Genomic DNA, 26,169 nt, shown 5'->3' with positions numbered 1-26,169 from the left:
ACCCGAGCCCGCGCTGAGGGGAAGGGGGAAGTGAGGCGGAGAGAAGGAGAGTCAGCTCGGCCTCGGGCGCGCCGCTATCGACGACGACAACGCCTCTTCGCGAAGCACCAGCCCGCCTAAGCGCGCCATTGCCCGCCGTCGGAGGGATACTGAGCGACCGTCGGTGAAAACCCGCGCGTGCCTCCTAGTCCGAGAGCCGACGACATGCCGTGTGTGGCGGACTGGCTGAACTGCCCCCTCAGCATCGTGCAAGGCATCTTCGGTAAGCGAAGGGGGAACCGGAGGGGGGGGCTTGGGGGGGCGGCGAGGCAAACAAGCAAAGCCGAGAAGGCTTCGGGAAAGAGAAGCGAGGGAGGAGGACGAGGAGCCGGGGCTGAGACAGGCCAGCTGGGCCGGGATCAACCCGGAAGAAGGGGTCGGCTGCGCATGGAGGGAGCCGGAGGGGCGGCAGGGCAAAGTGGGCCTAGCTGGGCAGAGCTGGAAGGCGTTAGTGGGGAGCTCGGCCTTGCCCAGCAAGAGGGCAGCGGACGCCCGGCTCCCACTCTTCGGCGGGATCGCATGGCAGAGCTCGGCTGTTGTGGTTGTGAAGCGCCCTGAAAGCAGACCAGGAACGGGGATAAGAGTGCCTCTGAGCATGTGTAGTATGCCTTTTCGAGTGCTAAAGAATCGGGAGGTTCCAAGGAGCCTTCAGCATCACTTTTCCCCTCGAGGGTAATCGCCAGATCAGAGCCCTCTGTCAGAATAAAGTGAGGACGTGGTATTAGGCTGGTGCATGTCAAAGCCCAGTTAGGCAGGTAAATACCACGCCGCCTGGCTTCTACATGTTTTGTTCCTTACCAGTATCAGTTGCTGGGGTATTTAACTGGGGTGTCTGTGTCTCCCAGGATGTGTGGGTTTAAACCAAGGCAATTGAAATAAATGACCATTGATTTAAACAACCAAAAAAGAGCCACTAAAATCAAGTAGCTTATTGATTGGTATGAATAACGACAGCCTGCTATAGTAACAATTAACTTGTAAACATATGTTTTAAGGAAACAAATGCCTAATATCTTCTGCAGTACAGAATTTGTATTGTTGCACACCACCACGATCTCAGAGCAGTGTGAGATTCAAGGGGTTCCAGGCTTTTCCAGGTCATGTTCCTTCAGAATGAAGTATAGCAGACTCTGCTGTCTTTAGGGTATATGGTTAATTTACACGTATATATGATCCAAGTCTATGATGGAGAGGTTTGTGGCATTAACACACCCTAAGATGGTCTTGCTTCTCCCATAGCCCCATCCTTGGATTCCAGCAGAAATCACACACAGCTCTGTCTCCCAGCTGCCTAGCCTCCAGTCTGCCAGGTTCTAGCTTCTAGCTCACATAATAACTTCTGGTTTTTGTAACTACCAGCGAGTTGAAAGTGGGGGCACAAAGCCTTTGTAACCTTAGAAGGGGGCTCAATACATTGTGAGCAGGTAGTAAAATTGAATGGTTTCTGCTTGGCTTTCTCTGTGTACATGCATGGGCACTAAGCAAGATTACATAGCGACTAAATTGGCTGTCCTACCCACCCCGCCCTTCACACCAGGCGAGAAAGCAGGCTAGATTGGTTGGGGAATCCATCCCCCCAGCCTTGCTGGATTCCACTACTGTAGATATTTCTGTTCAGTCCACTAAAAGTACAGGCCAGCAGGAGTACCAAAATGGAGTGTGTTTCAGAAGAGGGGATAAGCCAGCCCAGGGTCTTCTGAATTGTGAGCCACCCCTGTCATCACTTGAGGGTGATTTACCTCCCCCTCCCCCATCTTGCTGGCCTTCTTCTCTCACCAGCATGAGTGACAGATGCAGTGGTGCCTCCATCACACATCACTGCTACCCAACTAGGGTTTGGGTTGTCTTTCTATTGTCTAGAATTTTTCAGAGGCAACAGCTACTTAGTTAATTGGCAAGGACAGTTTGTTCTTCATGACATGGAAAGTATATATCAATCCTATTTGACGGTGATGTGGGATATTTGGGAAATTTTGAGAGACTTTTCTGATGCTATAGAGCAGGGGTGGATAACTTCCTGCCCATGGGTCAATCCTGGGCCTCCATGGAATCCAATTTGGCCCCATGGCCATTTCCCCCAAACCACATCATGGAGGGCAGGAGAACAGGGTCCAACCCTGCACTGGCTGCATGCCCTGTTCCTAGAAGCAAACCGGATCATGCAGCCAAGGCAGCAGGATTTAATCCCCATTCATCAGCTGAAAAGAAACTGAGATATGAAAGCTAGGCACTAAATGGCACCTTAAACCTAGGTTATATGCGCAACAAGAGAATGTCTAGGTCCACTTTTTTATAACAAGAACACAAAGCTGAAAATGAATGAACTGCAGCTAAAATATTATGTTTGTTTTTCACATGGTCTAGTCCTTCCCCTGCCCTCCCCCCTAATATTCTTAAGAGGGTCTCTTCTCCAATCTTCAGAAAGTAGCTGGAAGTGGGGAGGGAGAAAAAGGTCCTCCTTTCCTTCCACTCTGCAGTTTTAATCTGAAATCTTAGGCACAGTATTGTGCCCAGAGCTCAGAAACTGTTTACGCTAATGAAATTCCCTGTCGCAAAATGCGTCTTCAACAATGGGAGTTTTGAACGCTGTTCATTGATTCAGATCTTTCTGCTCTTCCACCATCTCTCTACCACTTTTTTGCTTAAAGGAGAAGTGTGGAGCTGCTTCAAAGAGCAATATTTCAAAGAGGCTCAAACAGGAGCGTGGGAGCTGCCTTAAAGCCTTTTGTAAACAGCAAAATGGTTTTGAAGCTGCTGTAAGTTCCTAAGTGCCTGATAGCCAACAGGCTGCCCAGTACTTGGAAACCTCACCCGAGAAATAAGATGTGGCCACCTGCCATTTATGTGATATTGTGATTCCCTAATATTTTATTTGCAATTGGCATCCATTCAGTGTTAACAGTGAACTTGTGAAATTGCTCCTGAAAAATAAAACACTGGAAAATTTTCTGTTTCTGAAAATTTTTCACCCCACATTTGGTTGACAGACTAAATCAAGGATTCAGAACCTGTGACTCCCCATGTGTTGCTGGAACACAACTCCCATCATCGCTGAAGACTGGCCATACTGCCTAGAGTTGATGGGAATCAATAAGTTGATGGGAGTTGGAGTTCAGCTGCATCTGAAGGCCACACATTCCCTATCTCTACTCTAAATATTCAGTTTCCTTAATTTAATGCAGTAGCATTTTTCTTGTTCATGAACTCCAGCAATTGGTATTCAGATGCATGCTGTCTCCAATACTAATAAATGTTAGCCTTACTACTTGAATCAAGCTCTTTATTTTTTCCAATAACTAATGCTATCTGACAATATTCTTGCAACAATTGTGTTTGCAGTTAAGTCAGGATTCTGTTTTATTGCCCAAATACATTGGATTGTTGAATGTTCTGAAATAGTTCAATTTCATTTGGTTTTTCCCCAGCTCAAAATAGTCTGAATCCTGAATGGGAGAGAAAAGTAACGGAATACTTCAGAGAGAAGCTGAAAGAAAATAATGCTACTAACTGGGTAAAAATGAGCTTACTTATTTACATATCTAGGTCCTACCCTTTTGCTTTGGGGGTAGTACTCTTGTGTTCTACACAATATCTTCCTGTAACATTGCTTTAAATAAATTTGCGAACTGAACTGAGAAAAACTACTAAAAGGATTGTAAGGCTCCAAGCAGATGGGCAGAGAAGTCCTAACCAAGCAGATACAAAGGCGTATCTCTGTAAGTTAAATTGCATTCTAACTGCTCTTGGTTGACGGGGTGTAGGGGAAATGCAAACCTTCATTTTCTGTCCTTTCATTGACTCTTATTGGGGGAATTTAGTTACACCTGCATTTTAGGTGATGTAAATTACACCAAGTTCTGTGGGTAAAACCAATGAATTAAGGGAGTTGTGATGCAGCATAAGATTCTTTATCCCTCTCCCTGCACACATTTCCCATTCTTGACGTGCCCCCTTTTTTCCCTTTACACCAGCATAACTTAAGCCAATTTAATTTACGCCACCAGGGCTTTCCTTCAGCCGGCGTAAACAGATACACTGGGGTAATTTATTTACATCAGCTTAAGGGCACCTAATTTTGGGAGTGGGATGACATACCACATCCTAACTTCTCCCACTTGGCATATCTGATGTTTAGGGTTTCACTATAAGTGCAATAGGAACTGAAAATCTTTATTAGAGAAGAGCAAAGTTAACAGACTATAACTTCATTGAAAAGACAGTAAGTTGAATGCACCTCTAATTAGATACCTCACGTATAACTGGGACTTGCAGGTATTGTTAACCTCATGATAAGACACAAAAATATAAAAAAGAAGTAGCTGGTGGAGGCTGGTCGGAGTTTTTGTTAATTCTACTAGAGAGATTTTGAGCAGGAATAGTCAGGATGCAGAATTGCCTACTCTGCCTGTTTAATTTCATTGCATTGGCAGCAGTGTTTCTTAGCCTCTAGGACAGGCATCCCCAAACTCGGCCCTCCAGCTGTTTTGGGACTACAGTTCCCATCATCCTGGACCACTGGTCCTTTTAGCTAGGGATGATGGGAGTTGTAGTCCCAAAACAGCTGGAGAGCCGAGTTTGGGGATGCCTGCTGTAGGATAAGTCTTTGCAGTGGCATACTGTAGAAGAGGGGGCCACAAACCCTTTTGAACTACTGGACAAATTTTGGATTTTGAAAGTGTATTGTGGGTGCCAGTCACAACATGGCTGCCATGGGAGACAGACATGTCATAAGATAAAATTAGAGTGAATATGATCATAGCAAAGCTTTTCCCACAAATGTATTTCCATACTAGGAAAAGCTTACCCTGTCAAACTTCTGCCTTATAGCTGTTAAAGGCACAACCTTGCTTTTCCCCTGTGCCAACTTTAACTAACACCTAGGCTGTACCCACCTACCTGGGAGTTCAGGGTAAAAACATGCTGTAGGTAGAATTAGACAGGAACACAAAGGGGAAGCCACATGAGCATACCAGATTAGAATAATAAGCATTCCAGAAAGAGCACTATTTCTGATGACAAGTTGTTTGAATGACACTCGGTGTTAGCTTAGTTGAGATTAAATATTTGAACATCAGTGTTCTCTGGTAAATTCATCCCCATCCCCAAAGTACAAAAGAGTAAACTGAAGTGTGATTATAGCTCAGCAGCCTGATAGCCTGAGAGACTGGATAATTGGCAATTAAGCCTTGTAATGAAGGGCATACAGTGAATTCAGAAAATGAAGGTTTGAATGGTGACAGTACCGTGCTATATTAATACAGTTTTACTGTTTATCATTGTTATTCAAAATGCTATGGATCTGTTCATGGCTCTTAGCACCTGCATTTAACAAAAAGAAAAGTAGATGTTAGCAGAAGTGGTTTAACCAAAGAGCTACAACATTTCCCAGGTCAAAATCTAGCAGTAAAAGACTTCTAAAAAGCTGGACCTATCTTAGAAAACACATCTGTATTACCTATTATACCGATTATCTATTATACACAGTAGTAAAACTATTGTGAACTTGACAACATTTTTTTTCACTGGCTGATGTAAACAAATAATAATGCTGCTCGATTACTAAAGAATATACATTATAATTTTTTATAGATTGATTTCCTCATGATTCCTAATTACTATATAAATTAAGGTTTCATTAGAGAGTAAAATTTTGTATATGCCATGTGAAAGTAGTAGTAATTCAAAATTATTTTCTTCGACAGGTGCCTTCATTGAATGATGTCCCTCTACATTATCTGAAACCAAACAGTTTAGTGAAATTTCGCTGTATGGTTCAAGATATGTTTGATCCTGAATTTTATATGAATGTTTATGAAACAATTGACATACATACTAAATCATGTGTAAGTGGTTCTTCTTTATTATGGTCCTTATTGCTTTCTCACATGCACAAATACATGCTCTCTCTGTGTGTGCTTGCCTTACTAATCAGCCATGATTTATGGTGGCCATCATCCACCTCCTCTCTCAAATCTTCTGCTTATTGTTCCATGTCACATGGGGCTTTTGCAGAAGTTTGACAGAGGGTGAAGGGGGGGGGGGAATCCAGGCATTTCCCTTTCCACAAGTCCTCCTGACACACACGGGGTATCAGCAACCAATCCATGCTTTTAAAAATCCCTCAACAGTTCATCAATGAAGAGCACCCCATGTTTGAGTAATCTGAAATTAGGAGAGTGTGCAGGGATGGTGAGTAATCAGTCTTCCTCCTTAGGAAAGAGGATTCTTCATTCTGTTTTAACTCTGGATAGGTGCATCATTATCATGCTCCAAGCCTTGGCATTTCTTGTGCTGGGCATATGCAGTGATTTACTCAAGGACTGAGACCTACAGATATTCCTACTAAGATTGAGAAGACCCTACTTAGATGGACGACTTCCAGGTCTCTGTCTCTTTAAAGAAACAGGCATGTCTGCGGCATAAAAGTACTATCTTGGACTTGCTCTCAGCTGAACTGCTTTGCATATTAATTACCATGGCAGAAGGTTCAGCAGTGCCTCTTGGGAAGCAAGGCCACCACATCAATTATTGGTATAACTGATGGGGTGTGCCCTTTTTTCATATGAAATTTACATAATCATATTTTGAATATTAGCCTCCCAATAGATCCTGAACATCTGTGTCAGGCATAGCCACAAGCCATCATGATTTAGCTCTTCATCTGTAGGAGTATTTTGTAGCTGCTTTCAGAAGAGGGCTATAGGCCAGAATTTTTCCCATATTCAATTCTTTGTCAGATTTATTTTGATCTTTACTTTGAAATATGTAGTGCAATGCTGATACTTAAAGCATAACCACAATTGAAGAGATTTCTGTTATGCATAGAAATGAATGTGAACTGATGTAGGATACAACAGTGATCTCACATTGTCTTCTTTTTAATAGGTTTTGCATTTTGGAAAATACAGAGATGTAGCAGAATGTGGGGTGAGTGATAATATGGCAAATATTATCCCTGTCCCCCTGTCCCCCTGCCCATTTTCGGTTTTGGGTTTGAATAATCCCCAGAATCCATAGGGGAGATGGTTTGGTTGGGCAAGCTGTAATGCTTGCACTGACAGAACGATTAGAAGAGTGACATTGAATTCCTCCCTTTGAATAAAACATCTAGCAGTTTGGGGTTTTTAAGTGTAGGTTTTAAAGGGATAAACCTGAACCTTGCGAGTAATGTTTCTTACTTCTGTGCAATAAGTCGTCCCATATATATGTGCCTCTGCCATGCTTCTCTTGCACCTCTCTCTAAAGAAAAAAATAGTACTTCAAAGAAGTTTATTTCAACAAGGATATGCATGCAGGGATATCTTTCTGTATTGGCAAAAAGTTGATTCCAGCACTACAACTAAGAATGTATTTAGTGGTGTACTTGATAATGCCTCTGTCCTGCATTACACAAACAAGACAGTGAAGTGGAAATAGAACAGACTATCAAACTGTAGAAGGTTTTGATGATCTGATCCTTTTGGTGCATCTAGTACTGAATTCATTTTCATTTTTAAAAAATAGAGAAAGTCTCATTTATGCCTACATTCTAGGAGAGTAGCCACATTGGTCTGCTGCTGTAAAAACAAGTCTTGTGACATGAGCTTTCATGAACAAGACAAGACCTTCATCAGATGCATTAAGTAGGCTTTTGATTATGAAAGCTCATGCTGCAATGATGCTGTTGCCACAGAATGTTTATTTTTCTTATTAAGATGGTTATCTGAAAAGTCACGGTTCTTTGAAGCTTTGAGATTTAGTTATAAACACATAGAATCCGTAATAAAATATTGCAGTGTAAAGTCTCATTTTCAGGCTTCCCAAAAACCAGCCATGCCCTTCTTCAAGATCCTCATTTTCACTCTGTTATTTCTCAAACCCAGTCAGCATTTTATGACTAGTGAGCTTGTTCTGTCTTCCATGGGTCATTTTAGGTCAACCCCCCTCCCATTTTTAGATTCCCCCCTAAATATTTTGATTGGTACTCCTGCAAACTTTGGGATTCCTCCACATCTGCTGATACATCCTTCTTGCACATGGATGTTGCCGTTTTGGCTACATAAAGATTTGGCATCCAGAGAATGAGGCTTTTATTAAAGTATATTGATTGATTCAACATTTTAATTTAATTTGAGCTTTGATTCTTACATTATACTGGGGGTTTTGTCTGAGTGATGCAAACATTGATGAGTCATTATGGCATATAATATCAAATTGTTAAATAAGCCCATTTTATTTATTTATTTTTGTGACTGTGATTATGATGAAGCAGTTATTCCAGTTTCTAAGACTAAAACCTGCATGATTTTTGTTCCATAATAGGAAAACTATTTGCAGATGTTTTGTTCTTGCATTTAAAATGGTTTAAAGCATCAGCTGCATCATGAAGATGGTTGTTGGAAGAACAGAATATATTGTATCTTAGTGTGAAAAGGAGTGCCACTATATGAATCTGCGACCCTTTTTGAAACAAAAATACTTTGGTACTCTCAATATTCTAGTAGATTAGCTTCTGTTACAACTGACCAAGTAGGATAGAATTATTTGAAGTGAACGTGGCCAAATATTATTGGATATCTCGTATTCTAATGTTGTGTAATGTCACTTGATTCATTTCTAGCCTCATCAAGAAATAGACTTAAACCCTAAACAAATAGTAACAGGAGACAGACAGACTTTATACTGCGTTCCAGTGCCTGGAGAGTCGGCATGGGTGAAAGAAATATCCTTTGCAGTTCTTTGACCGTGCTGTATGCTGATATATAGAAAATTATATATGCAATGTGGGGTGTTGGAAAAAAATTGTAGAGTTGGAAGAGACCACAAGAGTCATCTAGTCCAGCCTCTGCAATGCAGGAATCTTTTGCTCAACATAACCCACAACCCTGAGATTAAGAAGAGCCTTATGATCTACCGACTGAGCTATCTGATTAAAGTGCCTTGAAATTTGAAGAAAAGGTGCTGTACTGTCCTACAAAGAAAGTTGAAGTGTTTTGTTTTGTTTTAATTATTCCATAAAAATGTAGGGTCAGTTTTTCCAGGCATATCTACACAAGCAGATGAGTAGCTTTGTACATTTTTAAAATTTTAGAATACTGTTAAATTGAAGTCTTCTGAAAAGTATGACTCCCTCTGGTGGTTAATCAAAAAATAACAAATCTTGTCAAATTTAGCATACATTGTAGATTAACTTTTTGAGGGAGAAAGGCAAGCTTGAATACAGCTTTAAGACCAGTAAAACGACTCAGCTAGTGGAAGTATGTTGGGTAATTACTAATTAGCTGTGGTTAATCCTGTAACTGAGGCTGAATTATGTTACTTCAATGGAGTCTGTTAGATTAGATAGAAAATGTTCCTAAGGAGTTTCATATGCAAGTAGATGCAAGTTATTTTCACAATTCTCTATAGCCTAAGGCTACATGTGGAATATGTTCGATTGTTGTATACATCCCATGAGAGGATGGTGCCTTGTTTCCCTGCCTCCTTTTGTTTTAAATCATTCCATACAATTGAAATACCAAATCAAATTATGCTGGGTAGATCACATCAGTAAATGCTATTGTCCTTAACTTGAGATTTAAGCCTATACCAGTGCAAGCCAAGCTCGAGTTTGCCCTTCGACATCCTATACACCAAGTCGCCACAAGAGAAGTTATGAGGAAGATGAAGATATGGAGTTGCATCCATCTAAACAGAGAGAGCAACATCTGGGTATCAGCTAATTAGACATTGATGGTTTTATTTTAAGTTCTTCTTACACCCAAAACACACTAAAGTTGTATGGCTGAATAGCTGTTTTATTGAAGCACATATTTTTTTGGTACTTGGGCTGCATCTATGATTCTCTCTCCACTAGATCAAGGGCTCTTGCACTAATGGACTGGTGAGTTTTAAATGTTGCATAACAGAGGAATCCAGCGCAGCAGCTGTGCTAGTGGAAACTTGTGCAACTGATTGTGCAATCTGTTGTGCAACAAAGTTACCAGCATCTTGCTTATGCATTCTCTTGCACAACAATATTCTACTGGTGCAAAATATTTCACCAGCAAAACAAGTACCGTATGCTTCTAGTTTTGCACTACATTGGATGCACCCCATTACAACATTTACTTTTTTTACCCTATTCCTTGTAGTTCGGCACATTTTAAAGCTGTGGTAGGGAACCTCTGGCCTTTTAAAGCTTCTTTGAAAAACTGGAAGTTTTAATTTCAACTTTGATTGGACTTTGATTAGAAACTACTTCTTCTAACTTGCAGGAAATGTGGCTGATATCCACGGGAGTGGAGAGCCAAAGCGATTAGAAACAGAAGCATCTGCAAGACATCAGACGATCTCCTTAAATTGCTCACCTCCGCTAGATCTAAACTTTCCACTTCCAGGAGAGAAAGGCCCTGCATGTCTTGTGAAGGTAATATGCCTATCAAGCAGTATTAAGCATTACCTCGTTTACATTTTAAATTCATGGATGAAATATGGAGGCTAAGTTCCACCTCCAGTGATGAAGATAATAAGCTTCTGCATGCCCATTACTGGGGAGTCATAAGAGTGATCATGTGGCTGCAGTCAGGTGCTGTTTGCAGGCTTCTCATAGACATCTGGGTTGGCCATTGTGTGGCTATTGTGAGAACAGGATACTGGGCTAGAGAGCCTCTGGCCTGATACAGCAGGGCTCTTCTGCTCTTAAGAAAACCAAAATAATGTAATCCTTAAAATAAATCCTGCCATTAAATGCACTGTTGGCCTAGGGTATATTATTATAATTCAGAACACAGAAGTATGTGTAGCTGCAGTTGTACTCACATAAGCAGACCCTTGAGATGTCATGTTCCTTTAATCCTATTTATTCAGATGAAGTTATATGTGCATTCTTTAAAAAAAAAAGATCATTTATTTTATGTGAGTTGACATAGGTGAAACAGCAGGATACTTGTATCTCACACAATAAATGGCAATACGTAAATCTCCAAAGTAGGTCTCCAAAAATTGGAATATGAGCTAAGAAGTAGACCAACAGTTGGTGTCTGTGCTGGGGGTTGTGCATGTTGATTAGTAACGGGTTGTGTGTTATGCAGCTCTGGCCATTACTGCTACATATTTCTGAAATGATTAATATATTCTCTGTAAAGAGTAAAGTTCAGTGCTAAACTCATGGAAATGGGTAAAATGCAGCTAGTTATTAGAGATGTCTGCAACCAAGAAGTGGCAGATACAATAAAATGTGCAAGAAACCAATACTTCTGCTTGCTCTCTTAAGTCTCTACAGTTATGTTGAGATCTACTGCATGATTTTGCTAGAGAAACACACTGGCTGTATTTGGATGAAAATAAATAAATAAAATCCTTCCAGTAGCACCTTAGAGACCAAGTTTGTTATTGGTATGAGCTTTCATGTGCATGCACATTTCTTCGGATACCATTTGTATTTGGATGGTTTATTGTTACAGGAATGAGCTGCAGCAAGCCTCAGGTTTGTGGACTCCCTTCCCTCTCTTCTCATCCACTGTGGTCACAAAGAAAAGATCTAAAGCTGTTGCTTCTTTTTGAGTAACTGTAGTTTACTCAAAGGGACGTGGGTGGCGCTGTGGGTAAAAGCCTCAGCGCCTAGGGCTTGCCGATCGAAAGGTCGGCAGTTCGAATCTCCGCGGCGGGGTGCGCTCCCGTTGCTCGGTCCCAGCGCCTGCCAACCTAGCAGTTCGAAAGCACCCCCGGGTGCAAGTAGATAAATAGGGATCGCTTACTAGCGGGAAGGTAAACGGCGTTTCTGTGTGCGGCTCTGGCTCGCCAGAGTAGCTTCGTCACGCTGGCCACGTGACCCGGAAGTGTCTGCGGACAGCGCTGGCTCCCGGCCTCTAGAGTGAGATGAGCGCACAACCCTAGAGTCTGTCAAGACTGGCCCGTACGGGCAGGGGTACCTTTACCTTTACCTATAGTTAAGATTAACCACATTTTGTCTGCGTTCAGACACTGTGACAAGCTGCAGTTAATCCAAAACAGAAGCAAACACTTCCAGAGTCCTCCTTGCAGCCATACCAGAAGAAAGAAGGGAAAGTGCAAGAGTATGAGACTTGTTGTGAGGAATGAGGCAGAAATTCAGTTCAAACTGCAAATGTGAACCTACCTAATTTGCAGAACCCAAAACAATATGTGAGCTGAAATGCAGCTATCTTGCTTCTCTGAATTTTGCTGTGCAGTTTTCAACCCAAATTATGTACAGTATGCATAAAAGTGTATAATTAGGGGACAGTATACATAAAACATGCATATATTAGTGAAAATAACATAAGTAATATACACATTAGAAGAAAAGGTTTACAGAAATGTGTGTATTAGGAGAAATAAGTACTAAAATGTTGGTGAATTTTTGGGAGACTGTTTTAAAAAGAAATTCACAAACTGATGCAGAAAAGTGAAGAACTGAACTTGATATTGGAGGAATGAGCATCTGGAAGAAACCGAAATTGAAGGATTCATCCATTCCTACTTGCTGTTGCTCATTCCTGCAAAGATAAGTCCTGGCTTAATATTCAGCTCTATGCATTATGTTACTATAATCTGTCTCTTCTCTTAAAAATACTCTTTGTGACAGATATATGAAAACGGGGATAGTTTCAAAGTGAATGATGTTCTTGAGGTGTATGGGATTTTATCTGTCGATCCAGTCCTGAACATGGTGAACAACGAAGATAGGTAACATTTTAATGTTAATAGGATCCACATTTACAGTTATTAATGATAATAACGATGAAGGCACACAGCTTTGAGCTACAAACAATATTTAAGTATTTTATTTGTAATTTATCAGTATAATAATGGCAGTGTGTCCCTAACCCTTTGGTCAGTGTGCTTCAGAACTGAAACAGAGAGGAAATTTATACAGTGGTGCCCCGCAAGACGAATGCCTCGCAAGACGGAAAACCCGCTAGACGAAAGGGTTTTCCGTTTTGGAGGTGCTTCGCAAAACGAATTTCCTATGGGCTTGGTTCGCAAGACGAAAATGTCTTGCGAGTTCCTGCAGGGTTTTTTTCCTCCCCCCCCCCCCTTTTCCCCAAGCCGCTAAGCCGCTTATCAGCTGATCCGCTAAGCCGCTAAGCCGCTTAACAGCTGATCCGCTAAGCCGCTAAGCCGCTTAACAGCTGATCCGCTAAGCCGCTTAACAGCTGATCCGCTAAGCCGCTTATCAGCTGATCCGCTAATAGCGCTAAGCCGCTAATGGGCTTGCTTCGCAAGATGAAAAAACCGCAAGACGAAGAGACTCGCGGAACGGATTCTTTTCGTCTTGCGAGGCACCACTGTATCAGTATCTTTCTTTTGAAGATTGCTGGCAGTCCACAAGCTGATCCTGCTTTGTTTCCAGTGCAATTCAGTGGACAGGGTGGGACAAGAGTGGGGGGAAATTTGGGTTAGAGTCCCACCTCTTCCATGTATTTGTTGTATGTCTCTCGGCCTCAGTTTCCCACTTCATAGAATTATGGGGAAGGTGTTTATGAACACCATAAAGATGATGAAATGTTCTTTAAACCAAATTGACAGCACAGTGGTACCTCGGGTTACAGACACTTCAGGTTACAGACTCTGCTAACCCAGAAATAGTACCTCAGGTTAAGAACTTTGCTTCAGGATGAGAATAGAAATCACGCAGCGGCGGCATGGCAGCAGCAGGAGGCCCCATTAGCTAAAGTGGTACCTCAGGTTAAGAATGGACCTCCAGAACAAATTAAGTTCTTAACCCGAGGTACCACTGTATAAATAAGCAGAAGTATGATGCAGTTTTTGCAATAGCAAACTAAGCTCAGCTTTTACTATGGTGCTGACAGCAGAGTTGCACATGCCCTGCTGTCTCCTTAAACACACAGCACTATGAGGGTGACAGGCAATGTCAGAAGGAAGACCTCTTCATTTGTTAATCAAGCTCAGCTATGTTGTTGACAGTGTAGCAAGCAGGAAGCCCCCACCCCCCAGACCAATCTATGGGTCCTTCAGTCTGGAGTTGATGTTGTGGAAAGTTACAAGGCATACACACACGTCTTGACCTAGTTGGCTTCCACATCCATGCCAGTCACCACACTGGCACCACTCCAGACCCCACTTAGGATAGCTCTGTTAGAATCCTGGAAGTGTTCTGTGTATGCAACATTGGGAAGGGTTTCTAGCCATGTTGCCTTTTTCCTTTCGGCCTCAAGCACCATAGCAAAGAGGCCTATTATGTGTAATACCTTCCCCTGTAGAGCTTATAGCTTCCTCCCACAGAAGTACATGGTGGCAGGTTTTGATTCTAAGTGGGGTTGAAACCTTGTAATAGCTGTCCTTCCCAGTAGGACTTGCCCCTCCCAATTTTCATGGTGTACGTTTTTTAGTCCCGCTCTATTTTATTTGTCATTGTATTCATTGATAGCACCTGTATAACTGCACGAAATGTGTCTTAAGCTTGCTTGTTTTTATTTACTAGGGAGAATTCATCCTCTCCAGTGGAGTCTATGGAATGTATGGACACAATGGAAGAACAGAGGGTTCATAGTCCCCCAGCCTCATTAGTTCCCAGAATCCATGTGATTTTAGCACAGAAACTTCAACACATAAATCCATTATTGCCTGCCTGCCTTAATGAAGAGGAAAGCAAGAGCTGTAAGTAGTTAAGCTATTAAAAGAAAGATTACCTCATTACTGATGAATGTCTGCACTGGACTTTATTGTTTCCACTTCCTCATTCACAAAGAAATAAGCTTGTTCCCAGAGTCCTGCGTATTCAGATCACAAAGGTATTCTACTAAACATCTTTGAAGCCTTTGATTTTAAGGTTTTTCCACAAATACATTGGCATTGTTGGGGTGTTTTTTTTATTTGAGAAATGTGACTTGAAATAAGCTTATTCCTGGAAAAAGGCCCCCCATGCCAGTCCTAAGTAACCATTGCTCACCCCCTGTAGCAACAGTTCTGGTGTACATTTTGTACTTTTAGCTGGTGAACAAATGCATATGAAATATGCAAACATGGGATTATAGTGTGTATGTTACAAAGATCCATACTCCAAATAGTTAAAGAAGGTTGCTATCAACACTGATCTCTTTGGTTTTTAACTGAGCTTGATTTTGCTTCGTGGCACTTGTATATTTTTTAGTAGTTTCTCTTCTTTACGCAAGTCGTTTATATTTTGGCTACAAGTTTTACTATGAGATCCTTGGTGGAGACGGAGCATGTTGAATCCTTTTGTAAACATAGCTGATAGTTATGAATCCTACTGCATATTTAAGTCCCTAGGCTCAAAAACCATTCAGTTTCCTTTAATGAGGGTTTCACTGTGAACAGGATTCACGAATCCAAATCAGCTGTTTTTCAGCAAAGGAATGGAAGCTGTGGAAACAGCTCTTAATTACAATATTGAGTAAAAGTCTTTCTCCCCCCCCCCCACAACAGCTGTTGCCCTTCTAGATGCTTCTCTGAAGCAGAAGCCAGCCTCCTAAAAAATCAAAGCTCATATTAATGATTATGTACCGTATTTCCCAGCTTTGTTTAAGGAAAATTGGGTGGGGTTTTTTATACATTGAATTTTCTCATTTAAGCACAAGTGTTAATTAAAAGTGTGGGTTATGCCAGCTATTATGTGGGCACTGAATTTCGCTAGAGAAATGTTTGCATAAAAGGGGAAGAAAATTAATTAATAAATTGCTTTATTAGCTTCAGTTCTGTCCAAATTCAAGTTACCATTCATTCCTGTGTTTGAAAGTAGACAGTAATGAGTAAAGATAAAATATTACAATATAATCAGTACTACTTTCTTAATTGTTATTTATTTACAGAGCAATCCAAACAGTGTGGGAGAGGGAGAACTGAAGGGCAAACACCTTTTTGGTGCCCTGCAGGACAAAAGGGAGCATAAAGCAGTGGGGGGGTTTCGGGGGGGCGTCTGTTACCACCTGCTCTTTCTTTTTCTTCGGGACTTGCATATGTTTACTCATTTGGGGGGCATAATGTCAGGAGACTGGGACTTTTTTGGATCTAATACCTTTCCCTGCTCTCCCATGGCATACCCCTTTTCCTTTACTGAATTCTGTAAGGTGCAGGCTACAGAGGGAGGCCTGCCCACTCAGAGGTAGATTTGAAACATTATTTGGCTCCTGGCACACTCTCCCAAGGATTGAAAGATTAGAAAACGTTTATATGCCACCTTTCAATTTTATATTCTCTGTAGTTTACAAATTAAGATTAAAAAGGAGACATTATTAAAACAACCCTCCACATAATCCATGTACAACATGCTGTTTTAATGTCCACATCTGCATGTTCCACTGAGCCATAGTTGAGTGCTGTATGAATTGGCTACATTGCATCTTAGGCTCCCATCCTTTCTCGCATGCAGCTTCTGCTTTTACATAACCACAGCTGCTGTTTCATTTACGCTTTGGTTAATATTAACCATGGTTGATTTTCAAACAAACCAATTTCAGACCATAATTACTGACAGTGGCCTGCTGAACAAACCATAGTTAAGGCTAAGCACATTTCTAGATCCTGATGAATCTGCAAGCTGCACCTTAAATCAAGAGCAGAAGCTTGCAAACAGCTCCTCCCAGCTGTGTGTGCAAACGATAAGGGGAAGCATGCAGCCCAGTGCCCGTCCTGCACATTCATATTGTGCTAAACTATGCTTTAGCGTTACATGAAAATGTGACCGACAAGTGGCCTCCCCCAACATTTAGTGATGCTGCTGCTGCATGTACGCCAGTGTGTTCATTGGTCCTGTCCTGCAGAGGGCACCCACAGACCAGAAGCTAAGCAGCAGACCTCTCAAATTGAAGCCCGGACTGGCTCATGGAGGCCAGTCTGTAGCACAGTATCTTCCTTCAGGGTTAGAGTCACCTCCTCTTCATGCAAGATCCAAATCCAACTATGCTCTTCTTGCCTCTTGGTGGTAGTATTCTGAAGTTCTGTGCTCTTTGTAATGACAGACACCTCCCCGTGTTTTTGTGTAATCTATATTCTTTAAACACACAAACACATATAAATAGTGTTCTGGCTGGTGTAATTATGTGCTGCTTTTGCAGACCAAATTTCTTATAGTATTGGTTAGTGTCGTATGAAAGTATATAATAAGAGAGAAGTTATGTTGAACCAATAATAATCATAGTAAGGGCCTATGTTGAGAAACTTTGCTCCAACTGCCGGACAAAGTAGCATGGCGTGAAACTTAGGTGGGCAAAGTTTTACAGCAAGATACAAAATTTGCTCTTTTGCTGGATATAGAGCTGTATGTTGTCCAGTCTTCTCCCCAGTTGATACTCATTCATATAAAAAGAACTGTATTTTATATGACTGTTAGGCAATGGTATTTCTGTCTACTCCCTACTGTTCTCTGTTAGTTGTTTCTAGTTTTATGTCTGAACTGTCACCAGTCAGAGCAGAGCTTCTTGGCTTCCTCACTCATGCCTTCTTGGGAGACAGCCTGGCTGCTGAGTACCTTATATTGCATCTCATTTCCACAGTGTAAGTAACCTGGTCAGCTATTTAGAACATTTCATTTTCCCCACACAACCCTTTTTAAATTTAGAATTTAGCATGCGGCTCAGCAGATTCTTAAGTGTCAGGGGCTCAAAGAGATAAAATAACATCTATGAACTAATAACCAGAGCAGATGTTTTAATGTATTAAACCCAAATACACAGGAATAGCCTTGGGTTTATCATTGCCCAAGAAATTGAAGATTTCTGGAACGCAAGAACTCTGGGAAGCTTTCAAACAATGGGGGCAGCGCATGTGTGTGATAAACCATGGTTCATTATGTGCACCAACTTCAGGGTCATGTTCTCCTTCCTCCACCAGTACAGCTCTCAGTTTCAATAAACCACAGCTCAGTGTTGGCTCTGAATCCTAAACTGTGGTTAGTCCTACCTATAGGTAATTCAAACAGACTAGCTTCATAAGCTTTGGCTTGATGGTAGTTTCAACTAACCATATTTAATACTAAACACAGTTTGACCAAGTTTGAGCACAATACTTAACTGCCAACTTACTACTCCTGACTACACCAGAGGAGGGTGGGAAAGCAGTTGAGCCCAAGGCTCACTGCAGCTAATTCTTGTAAGAGCGAGTGAGAATTTGCTCACGGGTGGTACATTTTGGATAAAAATTCTCCAAATTTACTTCCACTAAATTGTACCCTATTTTCATCATCTAAAGTTGGGCCTTCAGCTCGCCTCCAGGCTGGGCTCCTATAGCATCAGGAAGTTATGGACCTGATTGTCTTATGTGTTCCATATGTTATTTGCATCTCATTCTCATTCTTGGCAACTTCTCTACCTGGACATTTGAGTTTGGATGTTTTGTTTCTCACCTTCCAATGTCTATTGAGAGAGGAGCAGTTAACTGGACACATAAGCTGTCCTTCTCCTCACCCAATAAACAATTATAACAAAACCATCCAGAAATATAATTCCTTCAGGGCTTCTCTCCTTCTTAAGAGGTCAGTGAAAAAGGGGAAGGTTGAGCCAATATTTGTAACTACCTCAGCCTTTCCTAATGATTGAAATAATTATGGAGGAGAATTTGGAGGTTCTGGATAATTTACCACCTGAACCATTGATATCCTCAACTGTGCTCCCAATCATCATTCGCCATCTACATATGAAGCTGAGGTCTCTTCTGGTATTCAGATGTATAAAACTGAAGCTCACTTTACAGGGTTTGGGGAGGGGAAACAATTTTTGAGCTTTCTATTAGCCTTCTAGACATCTGCTTTTTTTATTTTAAAAAAACCATGAATCATGAATTTGCCACTAACTTCTTGCAACCACTCTAGCAATTTCAAAATGTCTGCTTTCTCTTTTGTGTGTTTTCTAGCTATGCAAGAAGAGATGTTCTTCCTCTGGGAAAATTCACAGTCAACTTAAGCGGCTGTCCAAGAAATAATGTCTACACGGAGCACATATACAATATTATTCAGCAGCTAGTGCCTGCAGTAAGAATTCTATATATATAAATGCTTTGTGGAGCAACTGATTGTGTAATAGTTCACCTGTATATGTTGATACAGTAGCCACCTAGAAGCTTCATTGCAGAACTGGAGGTGTTAGAAGTATACCTAAAAAAGGCAGGCACACACTTTCCTACAATATTTCTGTTCCAATAGCTGTGAAGACTACTATTGGAACAGTACATTCAGTTCCTTGGTCATAGTAGTAGCCAACACCTAAATGGAGAAATGAAGTATCTGTATGTGGAATTCTATGGTATATTTTTTGGAATAGAGTTTATTTTGCCTTACGCAACATCTTTAGTACTCAAGGGTACTATGATAATTTGGAGCTTTAAGGAAACTCAGTAAACACTGAGGACTTGCATCTTTTAAAACTAATACACAAAAAACTTAACTCACTACAGTTCTCTTTTTTTAAAAAAAAAGTTTGCTATTGACATATCTAAGTGTATTGAGAATAAACATTTGTATTCCCCATTCAACTTGTGATGTCTGCATGGTTGCTGTTTGATCCTTCCTTTGGAATCTGGTGTGTGTGTATTGACCCACTTGTTATATCTCTGTTATTGTTTTAGTGTTGTTTTGTCTGTCAAAGGAAGACTTCTCAGCAGAAACTCGTAACTTTTTTTCCCCTTGACAGTCCTATCGCCTGCCCATGACCATAGAGAACATGAACTGCTTAAAGTTTAACCCCCACAAGGACTACACAGCTAACCGCTTAGTCAGTGGAGTACTACAGCTTGCAAGCAATACCTCCCTTGTGATAGATGAGACTCTGCTTGAGCAAGGACAGCTTGACACTAGAGGTTGGTATTTGGGTTTCATTCATCCATTCATTATCCCAATGCAAAGCTCTCTTGCATTAACAGAAATATTAAGAAGAAACCAGATCGCTGCATTTAGAAAGGATAATGTTAGCTGTTCAGGTTGCACTGTCATTATTTTACAGAGTTATCTCTCAGTTGACCCATTTTTGTCATCACATCTGTGTCAGTTTAATTGGACAGTGTGTCTAACTGGCTCCAGTCTGTAACTTTATTGCTTAGGGCAGAGTACTTGAACTTCACTACGGTAGCTTTATATATGTTTCTGCCGCCTACTTTTGTGTCTGATCATTTTGCTCTGTTTGGAAGCAGTGCTGACTTCATCTCCTTATACCGCTGGCATCCTTGTTTTATAACAGGGGTAGACTCCCAATTCCAAAAGCCACAGGCAGGACCTTCGTGCTGTTTAACCTAGTGGTCTACTCCCAAAATGTATGTCTGTTTTCTCAAGCTGACAATCCTAATTCTTGAAATAATTGGACATTTTATCTAAGATGTCAGTGAGATCAGGGTTTTCATCCACTGGTTGGCTTATATCATAACTTCCCTTCCGACAAACAGCAGAGTTCACATAACAGGGATTCCCACCTCCATTTGGCCTTTGCAACCTCCTTTGTAAAGATATGGCGCAGGGGGCTGCAGACAGAGAATTTGATGGACGTTGTCCTTTTTCATAAACAGTGTAGCAATCTAGGATCCAAGCCATTGTCTATGTAATGGATAACAAATTCTTATACATTACAACCCATGTTATATGTAGCTAACCAATTTTTACAGATTAGCATGATTAGATCAGAGTACCTGCGCTTAAAGTACTGCAGAAAATTTGGATTAAAGTCCTTTCAGATCCCATGCTTAGTATCAAGATGGAGGGTTTGATAAATAGGTGCCAGCTGGCAACTCAACTGGAAGGAGAGATTTTTTTTTTTTGCTGATTTCTGCAGCATAAAAGGTGGTTCTGGGAGGAAAGGAAAAGTGACAGAAATTGCTTTCCTTTCCTCCAGCAGGAACTTCCACTGATTTTGAGTTACTTCTGTAAAAGGAATAAGCCCTCCCATTCACAGAAGGACAAATCTGGATCAGCACAATTTTTTTTTTAAATTTGCTTGTTGTAAAGGGATTTTTGTACCACCACTGAGAGTTTCCAGGGCAGTTCACAAAAACTTGGCTCAGTGCTCCAACAAAATCTTAAGCCTTTTAATTTAAAAGCATTACGTAAATCTGCTTAACACTTTAATTCATTGTTCCAGTTACTCCATGCCTTGTTTGTTCTGATCAACCTGACATGTGCGTGGAACAGTCGATTTGTTACCTTGTGTTTGATATGGCGGGTGGGAATTTGCTCCGTTTTCACTTAACAGTGCATTTCACAGTGTACTTTTGTGAAGGCTTAATAAGGAATTCCTTCCTTTCTGCCTGTTGGTGGAATGAATGTTCGCTGCTCTAAAGGCAGCTGTTTCCAGCTTTGCTGAGTCACTGCTGCCTTTCCCAGCGTGGGAGCCTCCGGCTTGAGCCAGTTCTGAACATCCGGTTAGCTTCCTTACTCAGTATTACCAGTATTAGCCTCAGGCATCTATTGAAAAGCTCTATATTAAGGGAAACTAAAACTTAAATCTGTAATTCACTATATCAGTAGATCATTCTTGGCAGAATAGAGCTTCTGGTGTCATTTAGTTATGTTTCTTGGCTTAAAATAGTGACGCCTCCTTATAATATTCTTGGGCTATTTTCATAACTCCTATGTAGAACGCCCAGGCTATCTTGAACTTTACTACTAGCAGGTTTTCTGCTTCTGTTGGATCATAAAATATTGCGATCATACTTTGTCTTAATGTTAGTTACGCTTGAAAGAGCATGTAATGAGGGCCTAGTCTGAATTGTTTGTACCTGGTGAAGAGGCTGCAAATGTGAAAAACGTAGTTCAACAGATACTGTAGTACCTGGAATTCTTAACTGATATACTGAATAAATAGTAAAAGCTTATAACAGCAGAAGCTATATACTTGTGCAAAATTTAATTCTCCATTCTGTCTCCTTCCAAATATATACTCCAGGATCTACTCTAGGACTTGACCTGATATCCCTGTGAACTGGAAAGTGCCATGATACATACAGTAATATTACATCAAGTCTTGGAGTAGACTCCACATCGTGAAGTGTGTGTGTGTAATATAACATACATTCTTGTGATTTAAGTGGATAATTTATTCCCAGATAGTAATATACTGCACAAAATAACTGCCAGCTGATCATTGAAAGACTGTGTTTTGTTTAAAACTTGAAGACTTTGCATCTACATTTCAGAGGATTTTTTTTCCTGTTTCTGTAGGTGTTCACAATGTGACAGCACTAGGTCACCTGATAACTTGGCAGAAGGTGGATTATGACTTCAGTTACCACCAGATGGAATTCCCATGCAACATTAATGTCCTTATCACTTCAGAGGGCAGATCGCTCCTACCGGTATGGCAATACTTCACTTTTCCTCTGCATTTGATAATGAAGAACAAGAGCATACTATCCTAGGCCAACTAATGTTGTGTGTTATCACTACTTGCCACTTTCAACTGCCGTTCAGTGAAATATGCTGTATTTGCTATTAAGATCTCATTTACTTTGAAAGGGAAAGGTTGGGATGCTGTAGTGATAGGACAACATAGAGTTGGAAGATGATGGCCACACATCATAGACATTATGTGTGGTGTTCCATTTGTAGATGGAGAGAATAAGCCAGATAGGCTAGTTCTTGAGCCCCCATTCCTCAAGTTAGAGCTGTGTAGCAAATACATCTATTTAGGGTTGCCTAAGTTTTGTTAATAGTCTAAACCATATTTGTGTTTTGTTAATAATAATTCCCCCCCCCCTTTTTATCCCTCCCTCTCCCACCCCCAAGCTCAGCTCCCTTCTCTGATTTGTTTGCACATATTATTCTCTGCATGTTATAAAATTGTAATTGGTTATATTCATTGATAATTTGTTCTGTTAAAATTGTTTAATAATAATAATAATAATAATACCCCACCCATCTGGCTCATATTATAGCCCACATCACTCATAGTATGGAATTGATAACAGTGAAAGTGAAGGAGAAGTAATGCTGTGCAATGTCTTTTCACAGTCCGACTGCCAAGTCCACCTGCAGCCGCAGCTCATTCCCCCCAACATGGAAGAGTACATGAGCAGCCTTCTCACAGCAGTGCTGCCATCTGTCCTCAACAAGTTCCGCATTTATCTAAGTTTGCTGAGACTGCTGGATTACAGTATATCTGATGAAGTGACCAAGGTAGAGAAAGCACTTTCCGCTTTACCAGAATCTCTTGTCGAGCAGAGTATATAGTTTGGGACAGAGACATTCCATCTAGGCTGCCACCTCCCTTATCCCCCAATACTCCTTGCCCTAACTATGAAAGGGAATCTACCATTGAGGATTTTGTTGGACTACAGATATGACTGCTTCAGCCTGTTGCTTCCTGAAAAATATGAAGAACTGTCCTAGAATCAGTTAAGTTGCTATTATCAAGGGGAGAAAGTGCAGGAGGACATGATCCCTATGAACGGACAGTGTGTATTGGCAGCAGAGTAGCCAAATGTGGTGTCTTCTCCTGGGTGGGATAGAACACACTCTTTTTGTCTTCAAGGGATAACGACACCATGTAGGGGCCCATTAGGAGCCGTCGTAACACTAGGATACCTGGGAGTAAAGCACTTTACCATTATATAGGCTTGGAACTATAGTCCCTCCTTCAATGGAAGATTTTGTCAATACTGCCCTGTGTTCCTACCTTACAGTAGCTAAACGTAGCATCGAAAAGGGGTAGATGTTTATTTTGTGTAGTGGGTAAATAATCCTTCCCACCTGGAATTCAACATGCCTCAAAAGCGCAGTGCTACAAGCTAGGTAATTTGCTATGTAGTTCCAACTCGTATTTAAAACATACTTCGAAAGTGCAATAATTTTATCACTACATTTAATCAAAACACAATTTCTCTTACAGGCAGTAGAAGATGATTTTGTGGAAATGCGTAAAAATGACCCTGAGAGTATCACAGCTGATGATCTTCATAGAACTCTGCTTGTGGCAAGGTGAGAATACAAATGCAGAATAGCAAACTGCAAGATGCCATAATTTGCTGAAGACTTGCTTATCCCTTTAACTGCTTCAGTTTTCTTCTTGGCCCTTCTTCCCAACCGTTGTTCATTTATCTTCCTCCATTTCCTTTTGGAGAGTCACTACAAATTTTTTAAGGCAAGCTGCTGAAAAAAAGTCCTGGTTATGATAATTCTTGACCTAGATTGCCAAGAAATGTAACCCAGACTCATAGGCGCCTACAAATAAACTATACTATATAATACACTTAAGTAGAACAAGTACATGACATGCAGACCCAGATTCTGCAAAGGAGGACTATGGGGCTACCTAGAACATGGGTCAGCAAACTAAGGCCCGTGGGCCAGATCAGGCCCAATTGTCTTCTGGATCTGGCCCGCAGACGGTCCGGGAATCGCTGTGTGGATCTCTAGCGCACACATCCTTTCCCTCTCCCTCACACGGTGGCAGCGCCTCCTCCTGACTTCTCCCCACCCTGCCTAGAGGAGGAAGGGGGCTGGGCTTTATTGGTGCCAGCAGCAGCAGTGCTTGAGCGGCCACCATTTTAAGCAGCCCCTCTCTGGAGCCCTTTTGCACACTATTCATTGTCTTTCTGCCCCCAGCCCCTGCCGCAGGTAAGGAGCCACCAGGGCTGTGGAGAAGGGAGGGGGGAGTTGGTGGGGGCATGGCTTATAGTCTGCCCCCTCCCAAGGTCTGAAGGACAATGGACCAGCCCCCTGCTGAAAAAGTTTGCTGACCCCTGACCTAGAAGCACAGTTTAGCTTGTTGCTTTCTTGCACAGTTAAGGGATATGGAGTGATCACAGATTACAGTTGCAAAGTTTAAACCCGTGTTTCTACAATGTATCTTGCCTGCAGGTTCCTTTCTCTGAGCGCTGGGCAGACGACGTTGTCAAGAGAGAGATGGCTCAGAGCAAAGCAGTTGGAGGCACAACGTAAAGTGAGACTACAGCAGCAGAAGTGTGTAAATGGAAATGAACTCTAAAGCTACAGCTCCCGTTTTGCTTTGATGACTGCAACTTTTGCCTAATCTGTGGAGCTAGTACAAAGGGTGCTAGCTTATGTTTATATTGGGTTTTGTAGATAATTTGTACCAGAATTTTATGGCTGTTTTCTCAAACTTGGACACAATTTATGGTGTTCAACAGATTTAACACCGATCATAAAATTTTGGAGCTTGTTTTGTAACTGAACTAGGAACAATGGAACAATTATTGTTTGATATTAAAAGTTTACTATAAAAATTGTGTCTCTCTTTACTAAAGTGCAGTGATCGTTGCCTCACACTAACAGTTGAGTGAATTTAAGCTTACTGCCTTATTTGGGTGGGAGTTTGGGGCTTGAATCATGGCCAAACACATCAGAAAAGCTTATGGAGTCTCCAAAGTTCTTTGAGAGCTTCATTCAGCCATTCCTCAGAGGACTTAACTGAGAATTCTCTCAGTTAAGCCAGTGGTTGGTTATTCCAGGCAAGGCTCTGGTATAGCCCCAGAATCATCTCTCCTCCTTCATAGCACTCCTGATGAGACAAACCTGACAAACCAAGGCAGCTGCTTGGTACAATGCTGATTTTGTGCCTCTGCTTTTCAACATACCATCATACCTGGGTGTAGAAGCCAAGAGGCAGCCCGCATCCAGAAGGGCTTCCGTTTCCTCAGCAACTAAGTCCTCTCCCAGAGGTCCCATTAGCTCAGGGTTTGGCAACATAAGGCTCATGAGCCACCCCCAAACCGAGCCACCCGCTTGGCGATTCCCTGCGCGCTGCACTAAACCGGCGTAGCGCAGCACAGGGGCTCATTTCTGGGGCGCCGGAACTCATGTCGGAAATCACGTCTGCACAGATGCAGATGCTGGCAATTGTGCGTGTGCGATCCAACCCACAGAGGGATCTCCGCTAGAGTGAACTGGCCCAGGTAAGGTAAACCTTGCCGACCCCTGTATTAGCTTGCTTATATTGAGGCGGCTGTCAATGGTGAATAGGCATCGCCCTTGTGCAGGACAACAATTTTATATTTTGCCTGTTCCCCCCCAAAAAAGTCCTTGGAAAGTTTCAAGGTTCCAGTGGTGAGAGGTGTTCTGCATTATTAGCTTGGAAGAAAGCCCACAGAGCTGCAGTTGACTTCATTTGTGCAGCTTCTACAGCATCAGTTACCCACCCCTCCGTCCTGTGGCAGAACACAACCCTACTGAGGGTAATATGCATGGGGCTTTGGTGCACCTTGCATAATTTACAGCCTTTGTTGCAGATGTGG

At 41.6% G+C, this 26,169-nt stretch overlaps 1 protein-coding gene across 1 annotated transcript; it reads left to right on the top strand.

Moving 5' to 3' along the window:
- Positions 1 to 32: 32 nt before the first annotated feature.
- Positions 33 to 25,162, top strand: MCMBP (minichromosome maintenance complex binding protein). The gene is made up of 16 exons (XM_028730080.2): positions 33 to 262; positions 3,465 to 3,550; positions 5,742 to 5,882; positions 6,925 to 6,966; positions 8,639 to 8,740; positions 9,600 to 9,729; positions 10,275 to 10,426; positions 12,605 to 12,705; positions 14,465 to 14,640; positions 17,373 to 17,496; positions 18,850 to 18,967; positions 19,626 to 19,791; positions 22,139 to 22,272; positions 22,928 to 23,092; positions 23,805 to 23,893; positions 24,776 to 25,162. Exons 1-16 carry the CDS (start codon positions 205 to 207, stop codon positions 24,900 to 24,902), a joined length of 1,911 nt encoding a protein of 636 aa, XP_028585913.2. The 5' UTR covers positions 33 to 204; the 3' UTR covers positions 24,903 to 25,162.
- Positions 25,163 to 26,169: the final 1,007 nt, after the last annotated feature.

This window comes from Podarcis muralis, chromosome 6 (assembly GCF_964188315.1).
Source record: "Podarcis muralis chromosome 6, rPodMur119.hap1.1, whole genome shotgun sequence".
Classification (NCBI taxonomy): domain Eukaryota; kingdom Metazoa; phylum Chordata; class Lepidosauria; order Squamata; family Lacertidae; genus Podarcis; species Podarcis muralis.
This window is presented reverse-complemented; position numbering and strand designations above follow the sequence as displayed.